The sequence below is a fragment of the Hippichthys cyanospilos genome, chromosome 1 (genome assembly GCF_059441005.1).
Source record: "Hippichthys cyanospilos isolate Australia breed blue-spotted pipefish chromosome 1, RoL_Hcya_1.0, whole genome shotgun sequence".
NCBI classification, from domain to species: domain Eukaryota; kingdom Metazoa; phylum Chordata; class Actinopteri; order Syngnathiformes; family Syngnathidae; genus Hippichthys; species Hippichthys cyanospilos.
This window is the reverse complement of record NC_142369.1, coordinates 23,974,667-23,987,496: the sequence shown is the minus strand read 5'-3', so window position 1 is coordinate 23,987,496 and position 12,830 is coordinate 23,974,667. Positions and strand designations below refer to the sequence as shown.

At 43.0% G+C, this 12,830-nt stretch overlaps 1 protein-coding gene across 2 annotated transcripts in view; it reads right to left on the bottom strand.

Annotated features, from left to right (window-relative positions):
- LOC148429741 (ubiquitin-associated protein 2-like) overlaps positions 1–12,830 on the bottom strand; it is a 29,094-nt gene continuing 16,264 nt past the window's right edge. The window contains exons 15-29 of one of the 2 annotated variants that reach the window (XM_088425768.1): positions 11,253–11,485; positions 10,906–11,140; positions 9,043–9,082; positions 8,846–8,963; positions 7,421–7,478; positions 6,983–7,205; positions 6,624–6,715; positions 6,494–6,544; positions 6,324–6,402; positions 5,569–5,769; positions 5,316–5,486; positions 3,932–4,039; positions 3,539–3,612; positions 2,420–2,611; positions 1–706 (exon numbers count right to left, since the gene is read on the bottom strand). In XM_088425768.1, the coding sequence (XP_088281894.1) occupies positions 611–706; positions 2,420–2,611; positions 3,539–3,612; positions 3,932–4,039; positions 5,316–5,486; positions 5,569–5,769; positions 6,324–6,402; positions 6,494–6,544; positions 6,624–6,715; positions 6,983–7,205; positions 7,421–7,478; positions 8,846–8,963; positions 9,043–9,082; positions 10,906–11,140; positions 11,253–11,485 (1,971 nt within the window). In that variant the 3' untranslated portion in view covers positions 1–610. The remainder of the gene's footprint in view (positions 707–2,419; positions 2,612–3,538; positions 3,613–3,931; positions 4,040–5,315; positions 5,487–5,568; positions 5,770–6,323; positions 6,403–6,493; positions 6,545–6,623; positions 6,716–6,982; positions 7,206–7,420; positions 7,479–8,845; positions 8,964–9,042; positions 9,083–10,905; positions 11,141–11,252; positions 11,486–12,830) is intronic. The other variant, XM_088425777.1, reaches the window with a different exon arrangement.

Here is a 12,830-nt window from a genome sequence, read left to right as displayed (position 1 = left end):
CAATTGTTAAACTTTCTCAGAACCTTTATTTGGAGGGCAATGAGGATTAAAATTAAATAAAAATATAAAATTTGGGTAGTCGGGTGGTTTGCGTCTTGGACACAAGAAGGGGGAGCTTTAACAAAATGAAAGATTGGGGCGTTCTGTGTGTGTGTAATATATATATATATATATATATATATATGTATGTATATATTTGAAAAACAAAAAAACAGTAGTTGTGGTGAAGCCCCTTGCCCCCACCAAAACGGTCCTCATGTGCCAATCAGTGCTGTCTTTCTGCTAGTTTTTCCTGTAACTTTCATCTCTTCCTGCAGTGTTCTAACTTAATACACAAAATCCTTCAAATACGCCACAACCACGTCATTATGATGTTCGATCACATACGCAGTGTGTGTGTATATTTATATATATATATATATATATATATATATGTATTATAAAAATGTGTTTATTTATTACTCAAATAACCAATTTGGACTTTTGGAGGTGGGGGCGAGGCCGGGGCACATATGGTTGCTTGTGTATGTGTCTTTCCTTTTTGTTCCTTTTAGCGCACAGAGGTGCAGGGGCAAGGGTTATTGTGGGTGCGGTGTTTTAGAAGCAATCCTCAGTTGCCCCAGTAGGGGGAGCTGCCATAACTGGACTTGCTGCCTTGGCTTTTCTGCTGCATGCCGCTTGACTGACTGCGCTGACCCGGTCCACCCTGGAAAAGAAGACAAAGCACACCACTTCATTAGTACCCCCCAAAAAGGAGAAACTGGAGGAGGGAAAAATGCAAAAAAAGTATAGCTCATGGGGCCCAATAAATAGGAAAGGGTGGGGGAGCAAACAGAAGCCATCCAGGCGCTCGCTACATTGTATTAGTTCAAAGTTACTACACATACTGTTTAATTATTACACGCGCCAATGAAGCTATGTTAAGTTTTATATGATGCCAATAAGCAGTGCATTAATTAGATGGTGGATACACTGTGTACAATAACTTAATTCATATTAAAGGAATTCAGTACATAAAAAGTAATGGCATTTGATCAACTTTTGAGAGTTGCTCAACAAATGTTCTGAGCAACATTTAGGGCCGCAGAATTTTTTGTATTCGGATATCTTACACAAAATTTTCGAATATCAAGTATTCTGATGAAGATCAAATTGTATTTTAACACAGAAGGCCAAATAACACATTTTCACTTAATTATGAATGACCACCTTGACTTATTTTGGATCACTTGTTCTTTCTAAAAATATATCATCTGTGCTTGGCAGCACACTATTTTCTTCTATAAAGGTGCTTCTCAAATAGTGGGGCAGATGACCATAGGGAAAAGGTTTTGTTTTTATCATGCAATTTCAAAAAAAAAAAAAAAAAAAAAAAATTCAGGCACTTTGATGCACTGTTTTCCTGTTTTGGACTAAGTTGAAACCCGTATAACCGCTGTAAAAAAATAATGAACGGTTGTTGAAAATTGATTGATACTGCTTTTTTCTTTTGTTAATTTTAAAAAGGATATAGGTTTAGGAATACCTATACACCAGCACATAAGTCAACATGGTTTGAAGGAATACCGAATATGTCAGTCTGGGGGAACCATCAAAGTGTGCAGTTGTTTCGATCTATCACGGCAGCCTACGTGGAGCACTCGAGCGTCGCTGGCTAGTAACTAATTTATGCTAGATGCAGCTAGATCTGAGCCCCCGCTGCCGGTACACAGTGGCAACAGGTGCTATATATCGATGTTAGTTGTTGCCGTATGTCAACGTCAACGTAATTAAGTGGCTTGGTAGCACCTTGAATTGGTGCCCTACCGATAAAACCTTTATATCGGGAGGAACCGGTATAGCAGAAAGACTAGGTCATTTTTCACACTGACATGGTTCCAGGGTTACTTCAAAATAAAAGCACGGCTATTTGTGTCCATATGTTATTTAGTAAACACGTTTATTCTGGGGCGGCACAGGGGAAGAGTGGTTAGCCTGTTGCCTCACAGTTCAAAGGTCCCACGGTCACTTCTTTGCTGCAATTGGCTTGACAAATTTCTTCCATGTACTCCGCTAATAAGCGGGTATTGAGGTAAAGGAAAATGGGGGGGGGGGGGGGGGGGGGGGGGGAACTACAAGATAGTTCAGCCCCAATTAAAGTATTTTTCCTTCTCTTAATTCGGGTTATATTTTTATGCCATTTATTTTGAATTGCCATCTAAATTAAGATGTTAAATCATAATTTTATGGAACATAATGCAGGAACGAAATTGAAAATGAGCAAGAAAAAAAAAACAATTGACTAATTAATACGTAATCATTCTTAAAAGATTGAAAAGGATTTGCAAACCATTGTATTGTTTTTACTTACTGTATGAATTACATAAGGTCACCACCACTTCATTTGAATTGTGGTTTACATGACACTACATGGAAATACCTGTGTGTCCTGTGTGAGGTGGTGATGCAAAAGCTGCGAGTGGGGCTGCTGATGGGGGGGCAAAATGTGCAGGAAGGGAGCTGGTGCATAGCCTGGCGCTCCCCCGGGATTCAAGGGCCCAGCTCCACCCAGGGCTGAAGGCAGGTTGAAAGGTGGTGGCGTCGCCGTGTGGAAGCCCTGTTTGTCAAACGACTGTTTATGGTAGGGGGGACAAAAAACACAACACGTTTTTAGATATCATGCTCCATTGTTGCAACACAATGTTCTCGCTCGATAATGTTCTACAACATTTTTTCCATGCCAAGAGTTGTGAAATAACAAATGTTGATCATCTTCCTATAGCTGACATGACATTCTTTTTTTGGCAGCAAAACAGCTACCGCATTTATCACACCACATTAGGCGCCGTATCTATGAGGTCTCTTTCCGTACTTCTCATACATAGGGTGCACCATATTAAAAGGTGCTTGCTCAAACATACGATCAGCATAAAAAGGAAAGTACCTAATGTTCTCTGAATAGTTATCCCTTGAAGCGTACGCACTAAGCAATGTGTAACATTCTCTGATTGGTTTATCACTGCCAGCGTACGTACTGCATGTATTACATACTGTGTACTGTGTGCATTCCTTTCCTTACGTCTGTGTCTCATCGGTAAATGGTCCGACAGTCAGTCAATCGGAGGACTTACCAAAGTCGCACAATAACATTCTTACAGATTTGGGGACTCAGTGCACACAAGGCGCACCGGATTGCAGGGCGTGCTGTTGACTTTTGAGAAAATTACAGGCTTTTGTTTGCGCGTTATGGGATGTAAAATACGATATAGTCCGCTGAGTTACATTTTTCCTGTGGAACCGATCACTCTACCTATTGATATCTAACTACTGTTTTTAAAGCACCGAAAGATGCCACCAAATCCTGTCTAAACAGGTGGCAAGAAAGTATTTAAGTCATAGAGACAAAGCAACACTCTTTACTTTTAAAGGAGAAGCTGAGTTTAGCTTGGGTTGTTGCTTAAGTAAGGAGTCCTTGCTGCATGTGCATGTAGACACATACCCAGGGTACAAGACCAGATGCTTGATAAAATGGGCTAAACATGGAAGGGTGAGAAGTCACCTGTGTCTTGCTGTAAATGGACCCACTCATGTCAGGTACTCCTCCACTACTGCCTGATCCGGACATTCCAGGTGCTGTGAGCACAATAGAAAAACAGAAAGAGTTACAAACATGTCTGCAACATTATTACATTATTGCAGTTATTACATTTAAAAAAAAAAAAAAAAATGGAAAAAAAAGGGGGGTGTCATGGGGAAAGTTAAGCCAGTAGGAAGATGCTGATTAATGAAGTTGAGGCACTGCAAAAGCAGAAAGCAAGTTGCTTTTTCGACAAATGACTTGAAGGCACACACACACACACACATTGCGTCCGCTTCAGGTTTTTTTTTTGGTCCTTCCGCCCACTAAATTTATGAGTGTGTATGTGTGCACGGTCATGGTTGGCGCATGTACCTTTCCCTGGGCCGCTGCCCGCCGACTTGGCGACTTGAGACTGGGCAGAGCCTCCGTACCCTCCCTTACTGTACTCCCCAGCGTGGGCTTGAGACAGGTCATCAAAGGCTGAAGGAGGAGGAAGAGGAAGTAAAGAAAAAGAAGAAGAGGAGCAGATAGGACAGGTGAGGTGAAGAGGAGGTGAAGAGGGAGAGGAGAAATGCAGTCAGGTAACCTGACTACAATGGCAGCTGTGCCTATATCGAGCCGACATCTGCAAGAGGGCGGTGACAGGTGGTGGTGATGTGATGATGATGGTAATGTGGTGGGGCGTTGAGCTATGCATGCAGTACAAGCCTAACACACACACACACGCACATAATAAGGCCCAGCTCCCAACAACCTACATACATGCAGTTCAGGCAAACAGACTTAAAGCTGTACATTTGCCTTCCAGTTAGCTTTTGAAAAATGGCGTCACGTTGAAACGTTTGAAACTGGTCATTCTTTACAGATCACCTATACCAAAAAGTGGTGGCCCAAATAATGGGGGGGCACAGCAATACTCTGGGCCTCCATTCTTTTCAAATTACGTATTTTCAATGGAGCTGTCTTTTATTTTTTACCCTTTTATCACCAGGGTAGAAAGGAGAATGATAAAGAAAGTTTAGCATGAAAATCATACTTTGGCAAAACTCGAAATAAACGTTGAAATTTGCATTTTGCAGGGCATCAAAACAAATTCACCAGCAAAACTGAGACACACAAGTTTTGCCGACTACTGAACAGAAAAGACCGGCGGAACTTGCTTATGTAACCTACAAGGATCTAGTAGGTTCGAGGGAAGCTTGTGTTATTTACACTCCCACAATGAGCTCAGGTTGCCTAGTTTGTGCCGCAAAACATTTTTTTTCTACATTACCCAAATACTTAGCTGCTCAATATAATTTTCAGTGTGATAAACACATTTCAAAAACATTCAAAGTTAGAAGAGCATCTTAGTTACTTTGAGGAAAGGATTGCGCAAGTCACACCTGCTGCCTACAGACACTGTGCAGAGCAAGTTAGCTTAGCACCTAGAATTTGCAAGCAGCCAGAAAAGGAGTGACTTTGGGAAGAATGGGTGACAGCTTGACATGGAAGCAACACCTCAATCAGCTGGGACCTGATTGATTAGTGCGACATGTCCACAAGTGGCATGGCACTTTTCATAGATGACCTTCAGGTAATAAGGGTGCCCAAAAATAAAGAAAAAATAAAAACAAACATCAAACTCCAGAGCTCTGACAATTCAAACTGTGTTTGAAGTAATGATTTTGACTCTAAAATAATGAAATTGGTCACCTCTCCCAGGAAAGACTGAAAACGAACTCGATCCAAGTTTGTCCTGTGTTATGGGTCTTACCTGTGCCGTAGCCATGCTGTCCATAAGTAGGCTGATGCTGTTGGTGATATTGATTAGAAGGGTTGGCTAGGCCCAGAGTGGGCTGCTTGGCTGACGTAGGAGGCACAAAGACAGTGGGGCCATACTGGAAGGCCGAGGGGACGCCAGGCATGCCCGCATAATACGGCAAACCTGACAGCGACACACACACACCAACAAAATGGGCTTCATGAAAATGTCAGGGACGAGTGTGATGCATTCAGTTGCCTTGTACCGGTGTATCCATAACCAGGTGGTAGTGGTGGGTTGAGGAAAGCCTGGTTCTGGTTCTGCTGGCCTTGGCTCTGGCCTTGACCCTGCCCCTGCGTACCGGCCTGCGGCGCTTGCTGGGCCTGCGACTGAACGCCTCCAGCGGACAGGCTGGTGGGGGGCGCGGGGGAAGAAGAGTCATTCCTGCCAAACTTCGTTGGCTCACCTGGACAATAGGAGGGCATAATTCGTCGAGATGAGAGTTTGCATACTGGGGGTACCTTTGTACTATTTCATTTCACAGCCAAGGTACTCCCAACTCTATGCCAAAAATGCATGCATAAGATTGAAGTCCATCTGTGATGCGCGTCCTGATGTTCCTGTTTATAAGTGAAATAAATTCTCAAGAATGTATGTGTACTTGCCACATTTATGGCCATCTAAATTGACTAACAGTGATCACTAGCTTAAACCACGGAAACAAATTTGTGTGCGTGCGTATACAAGTGAAGACACGCGAAACGCTTTTGCCATTAACAGAAAGAAAATCCTTTCAGCAAGCTGAAGTGCATTTGTGCCAGGCGCTTTTTCCCCCTCAACATGCAGGGACATCACGGTGACTATATGGTTTAAGACGATAAACGATCACTTCAGAAACCATACAGCACAGGCAAGAAAACAAATAGTTACAAAATAATTGCTGTTGTACTCTTACAGATGTGGCCTAAGCAGCTAAAACTTTTTTCCTGATTGACTCAGGCAAAACCTACCCCCACTCACCCGAGTAAGGATTGCTAGCCAGGCTGTCTCTTCCAGGCATGGGTGCCGTAGTACCAGGGAATGCTACGCCATAGTAGTCCTTGTATTGATAAGAGACAGGACACTTACTGTAAATCCTACTGGCATCATGCAACAGAACCTTTCTGAACATATGATGTAATGAGACTCACAATAGGAAGGCGAGACTGCAGCATCTGCAGGTCCTCATAACCATAGATCTGCTATTGGGATGAACACAAATCACAAGATAAATATATTTGTCCCATTAATATACACATTTACAGTATTTGGCATTGTTACCGGGTAAGCAGGGAGCAAGCCACCAGGGCCCATGATGTACTGACTGGCCAGAAGAGGGGGTACTCCTTGGGCCAAGTTAGGGGGAGTTTTACCTAGTGAAGACAGAAAAAGCCATCAAATCAAAATTCATGTCAAACTATTTACAGTATATACTATATTTATGAGCTGTTTTTTAAAAGACGCCAATTCCCCTTCAATTAAAGCCTCAATTTTCACGCATCAGAAAAAGGGAAGTCAACACTTATCTAGCAGTAACACATGCACACAAAGAAGAAGGAAAAAAAAAAACTAATAAAATGCTGTTATCAGGTATGCCTTTCACTTCGAATCTGCACAGTTCATTATTTTGGAGGGCTTACCAGCAGTGGTAGTGAGTAGGGGGGCAGTGCGACTGTTTACAGCTGAAAGCGCACTGTTTGTGCCGTTCTGGGTCAGACCCGGCGCGCCGGATGGTTGTTGCGGGGCACTGTTGCTGCTTGAACTGTTGACAACCAGTGAGGCTGAGGGAGTGACATTGTGGGGCTGGCTGGACGGCGCAGAGAAGGCGTGGAGATTGCCGCCGACGCTCTCCTCGTTACTTGTCTGATTAAAATAAATAAATAAAAACAGACAGCATGAGGCCAAGTGTTGTACATAGTTTATATATAGTTTTCTTTTTTTAGGTGTACACAGTGAATACACTTAAGGAAGGAAACTTGACAGAAGAACGGGATGGGATTTTATCTGTGGGAGTGGGGCGGGACAGAGTGAATATCTTCTCCCTTGTCACACTCCAGTGGAAGGACATTCACACTTACTGGCAGAGATGAGCTTGTGGTGTGTGTCAGTCCAGACGAATGAGAGCTGGTCACATGGCTGAAAAATAAGAGTACAGTTTGAATGCTTATAAACAAACCTTTCGATTAAAAAAAAAAAAAAATAAATAAAATAAAAAAAATAAACCCAGAAAAAACCCTGCTCCAAATTATGCACATCAGTGGCTCAAGACATTTTATAGATTGTAAAAACCTAAAAAGTTAAGTTGCAGAATTTGGCAGCTTGACAATTTTTGTATCCATTGAATTTGCAAGTTTATGACTGTTTCTGCTTGCGCTTCTTTCCTGGAGGTCTGCTTTGCTAGTGCGTCCTATCCACGTAGAACTTATGCTTAAGAGTGCTTCAAAGGTTTTCAATAGGGCAGATTGACAGGAGAAAACACACAGGTTTGTCCTCACTACTTATACCTCCACATAGTGATTTGTTGGAGCTCTGAATCTTTTCGCAAGCGCTGGTTCATTGCTCGGAGCCTTAATGACATACTTTAAGGGGGATATCTAGGGGTCATTAAATGAAGTCTAACAAAATCGAATGAAGAGTCAAATGACTTTTCATTCCGCAGCAATCATATTTAAATGCAAATACACATTACAAGTGTTCATGGACTGTTTGGGATGTAAACCATGCTCAGAGGCACAAGGTCTATTTATAAAAATAACTTGCAAAAGTTGCAACTTTGTGTAGAGCAGGGGTGGGCAATTATTTTTCAATGGGGGTCAAATAAGCAGAAAATATTGTGGAGGGCCGGGCCAAAAGTCCGAAATTACTCTAGTTAGCGTTTTTATTTACACTGAATAGAGGTTTCAAAGTTAAAGAGCACTGTTGCATTAGTCCAGGCACTATGCAAATCCAAAAGTAGGTTTTATTTTCTTAATTCCAAGCAACTTTTCATGGACCAGTGAGCCAAGTTGCAGTCCAAAATACATTATGCAAAATTTTGCAAGTACTGTAGCTTTTATTTTCTTAATTCCAAGCAACTTTTTGTGGGCCGGAAAGAGCAGGACGGCAGGCCATATTTGGCCGGCGGGCCAGTTGCAGATTTGCATTATTTTAAAATGGATCACTAAAAGGGAGTATGTGTAATTTTTCACATGGGCCGGTGGGAGGTTAGGGGCATTACGGTAAATGCAGCACTACACACTCCTGCTCTGGCTGTCAGTAGTTAGAACAAACATGACAACCTCTGGAGGAGTATCACCCGCCCGTGTAATATAATTTAATGACAACTAGACCTACAATTACATTTACAACATACTGTTGGTCGTTAAGAACACGTTTATTTGCAAGTTTTTCAAATTTACATTAATTAATTTTATTCATATTATGAAAATCTGTCTAAATCTTACATATTGTCACTAAGTAACTGGATACAAAAGGAAACAGTTTTTAAATTAGTCTTATTCTACCTGTTGAGTGAAGGAATGGGTACAGAGTGGGCGGTGGTGGTCACTGCCGGGGAAGGCATATGGTGGGCACTGTCACTCATTGGAGACTCCAGTTTCACAGTCCTCTGTAATGGTGCAGCTAAAAACATTTTTCAAAAATTTGAAATTTAAGATTTTTACCATGTGATTTTGTAAGGAGTTCAGGGTAACAAACTTACTGTCCTGTGTGCTTTGTGCCTTCATGCCACAGTAACCATTCTACGAAAAAAGGAAAAGAAAATTATTCTTTCAAGCACTAATTTTCTGTAACATGTTGCAGAAAGCTCTATCGAGTCAGTGTACCCCCAAATGACACAATGTATAGTAGTTCACACAGGAAAGGAAAAAAAAATCCATCCTTTATCTACCACTTCATTCGGACTCTAGTCGCGAGGAGAGCAGCTTCAGAGGGAAAGCCCGGACTTCCCAACTCCGCAGCCATTTAGTCCAGCTCCTCTGGGAGGATCCCCAGGCATTCTCAAGCAAGCTAGTGAGACATGCCCTAAACAGATCATCAGGGAGGTGTCCTAACGAGATGCCAGAGCCACCTCAGCTGGCTCCTCTCAACATGGAGAGAAAATGGCTTTTCTAAGGGAGAGCCAGCACATCCTGTGGAGGACGCTCACTTAGACTGCTTGTATCCAGGATCTCATTCTTTTGCTCATGACGCACAGCTTGTGACAATACGTGAGGGCGGGAACGTAGATCGACCTTTACAGTGTCCGCATCACAGAAGAAGTTGCACCAGGCTGCCTGTCCATCTCCTGTTGCATCCTACTGTCACTCGTGAATAAGACCAAGACTGTATTCCTCCACTTGTGTCAGGACCTCACCCCCGAGCCGGAGAGGGTACTGCACCTTCTGCAGATTGAGGACCATGGTCCCAGATGTATAAATGCTAATCTTCATCCCAGCCGCTTCACATTCGGCTGCAAACCACTCCAGTGAGAGTTGGAGATTGTGGCCTGAAGAAGACGATAGCGCCACATGATCTGTGACTAGCAGAGATCCAATGCTGAGACCACCAAACCACACTCCCTCAATGCTTCGGCTGTCGCTAGAAACTCTGTCCGTAAAGGTAATGAACAGAATATGTGACAAAGGGAAGCCTTGGCGCAGTCAACCCTCACTGGAAACTAATTCGACTTACTGTCAACAATGCGAACCAAACTGACATCTTTGGTACACGGACAAAACAGCCCTTAGCAGGGATTTTGGTGTCCTGTACTCCCAAAGCACCCACCACAGAACTCCCAGAGGGACATGGCCAAATGCCTTTTTCAAGTCCACAAAACACATGTAGACTGGTTGGGTGAACGCCCATGCACACTGCCAATCCTGCCAATGGCCTTGATCTGCCTATCAAGGGGTACTGTCCCCAATGTCCACGTGATGTTGTAGAGGTGCGATTCTTTAGGAACTCGGGGGCTCATCCACCCCAGGGCCTTGCCACAAAGGATTTTTTTGTCCACCTCGGCAACTTCAGCCCCAGAGATAGGAGCGCCCACCCCTGAGTTTCCAGACTGCTTCCTCAAAGGAAGATGTGTCGGTGGAATTGGGGAGGTCTTTGAAGTATTCTGCCCAATGGCTCACGACGTCTTGAGGTCAGCAGCGCCCCATTTCCACTGTACCCAATGGTAATGGTGTGCTGGTTCCCCGTGGTGAGACGCCCAATGGTGGACCAGAATTACCTCTAAGCCATCTGGAAGTAGTTTTCCATGGCCTCACCGAACTCCTGCCACACCTCAATTTTTGCCTCGGCGATCGCCAAACCAGCACTCCATTTGGTCAATCGGTACCTGTCAGCTGCCGCCAGTCCCACAGGCCGAAAAGTCTCAATAAAACTCCTTCAGTTTGCCAGCATCCCTTACCACTGGAGTCCACCAGCAGGTTCAGGGATCGCAGCCACGTCAGGCAACGACCACCATATGGCCACAACTTCGATCAGCTACCTCAATAATGGAGGCGCGGAACATAGCCCACATTCGCCATGACAATTTGATATGCCACACATATATTAGGTATCACTTCGCTAGCCTTACTGTGAGAGGGGCAGCAACGGATAGAGGGCTCTCTTTGCTTTGAGAAAAAGCCAGGTGGGGAGGTAGTGATCTGGGTCCCCCACTTTCGACACGTTTTGCGGGAGCTGACGGCGTGGAGGAGGGTGGCGCGACACTGGTGAGCCCCAGTGAGGGAGAGGGTGTGGCGCTGGGTAAGCCCAAGGACGGCGAGGGGAAGGTGGCATCTGGCATAGTGGGTTTGTTGTTCATTTGTTCACTGTTAGGAGAGAACAAAAGAAATATTTGCATAAATTTTCACACACAGTACATGCAAACATACAGCCTGCGGGCCAAATCACATACAGTACATGCACTACAGACACACACACCTCACAGATGCAGACTTGGAAAACAAGCTCTGTGGCGGCTGCGCAGGCATGGCAGCAGTGGGGACTGACATTACCACCGCCGCCGGAGGTGCCAATGAGACTTGTTCGCGAATTGGCTCTTTCTGGACCATATCAACAACGCCCGCCTCTGAACCAAAGTCCAGCGCGCCAAATTGAACATTAAGGCCCGAGACATCAGAAGAGCCTGGCATCTCGACTGCTGAAGAGGGAATCTGAGGACAAGAAAAAGGTGAATTGTTCATGAATACTTAAATTAACGGACGAAACAGCAAGATAGATATAGATGCCGATACACTAGATTCCTGCTTTATGGCCTCTCGTTGAATTAAAAACAAGTAGATGGATGCTGATTAATATTTATGGGAAATAAATGCATCCACGGGACGCACATTGACTTAAAAGTATGCGTCCCCATGCGACAGGGATATAGGGACGCAGGCAAACGAGAGCACTGGTGACTGACACACCAAAACAACAACAGATGCATTGAGTACCTTGTGCTACTCTGTAAAAGCATGAAAAAGAGGGATAATCAAAACTTTCATGAGAGAGAAGTCAGCGAGGTCACAGAGGCACAATGTTCCAAACCACAAAACTAACGATCACAGGAAAGTACACATTTCTACTCAAACTATTTTTTTGCGTCGTCAGCACATTTACCCCTGAAAAGGTCTGCCCAGACAGAACATAATTATGTTGTATGTAATATTGTAGTAATCATTACATATAATCATAAATGTCTGTTATAAAATTGCATGTGGCTAATGAGTTTAACTAAATATATACAGAAATGATCTTACCGTCACAAAGTTTGACTTACTTGAATGATTATGACAATTATTCGTATTATTACAATGGCTCTCAAACATTTTACATGAAGTCTCACCTAAATATAAAATACATTGTTTTACAAGTGCCACCATAATGGCCATCAAAAAACAGCAACAGTGGGACTAAGTGTGCTTTAAGGGTGAGGTTTTAGTCCCAAAAATACATATTAACATAAGTATTTTTATTATTGAAAGCCATTACAATTACGTACAGTGAACAAATGTAAACTGTTTAATAGAAAAATGTACTAAAGTTATGGTTGAAAAGCAACCACAAAATACCCTCCACTGATTTCTAATTAGGTCAAACATATTGGAAAATAAGTGCTGTAAAACTGCAAATACTGAGGAAAACTCTGGTCCAGAAATATTTTGAATTTGCTCATTGCTCTGTTGTCTGGATTTTTTTTGGGCAAGACTAAAATATTGACAAACTATTGACATCAAATTAACAGCCTGAGTTTCTGCTCCCCACAATATAATCATCAACTGCATTTCAGCTCAATTTGGCAGAGTGAAATTCCTAAGGTGGTGATATTGCCCAAATTTCTACACATGTATTTTCAATGCCCTAAATCGCAATGAACGAGGTTCACTATATACACAACGTACTTATGCACTGGATATACAGTTTTTGACAAGATCCATTTATACAGCAACAAGGTAACAAGGAAAATTAAAGCACACCATATTCTATTGCTAAATTATAGTAAAGCAGTTGTTAAGT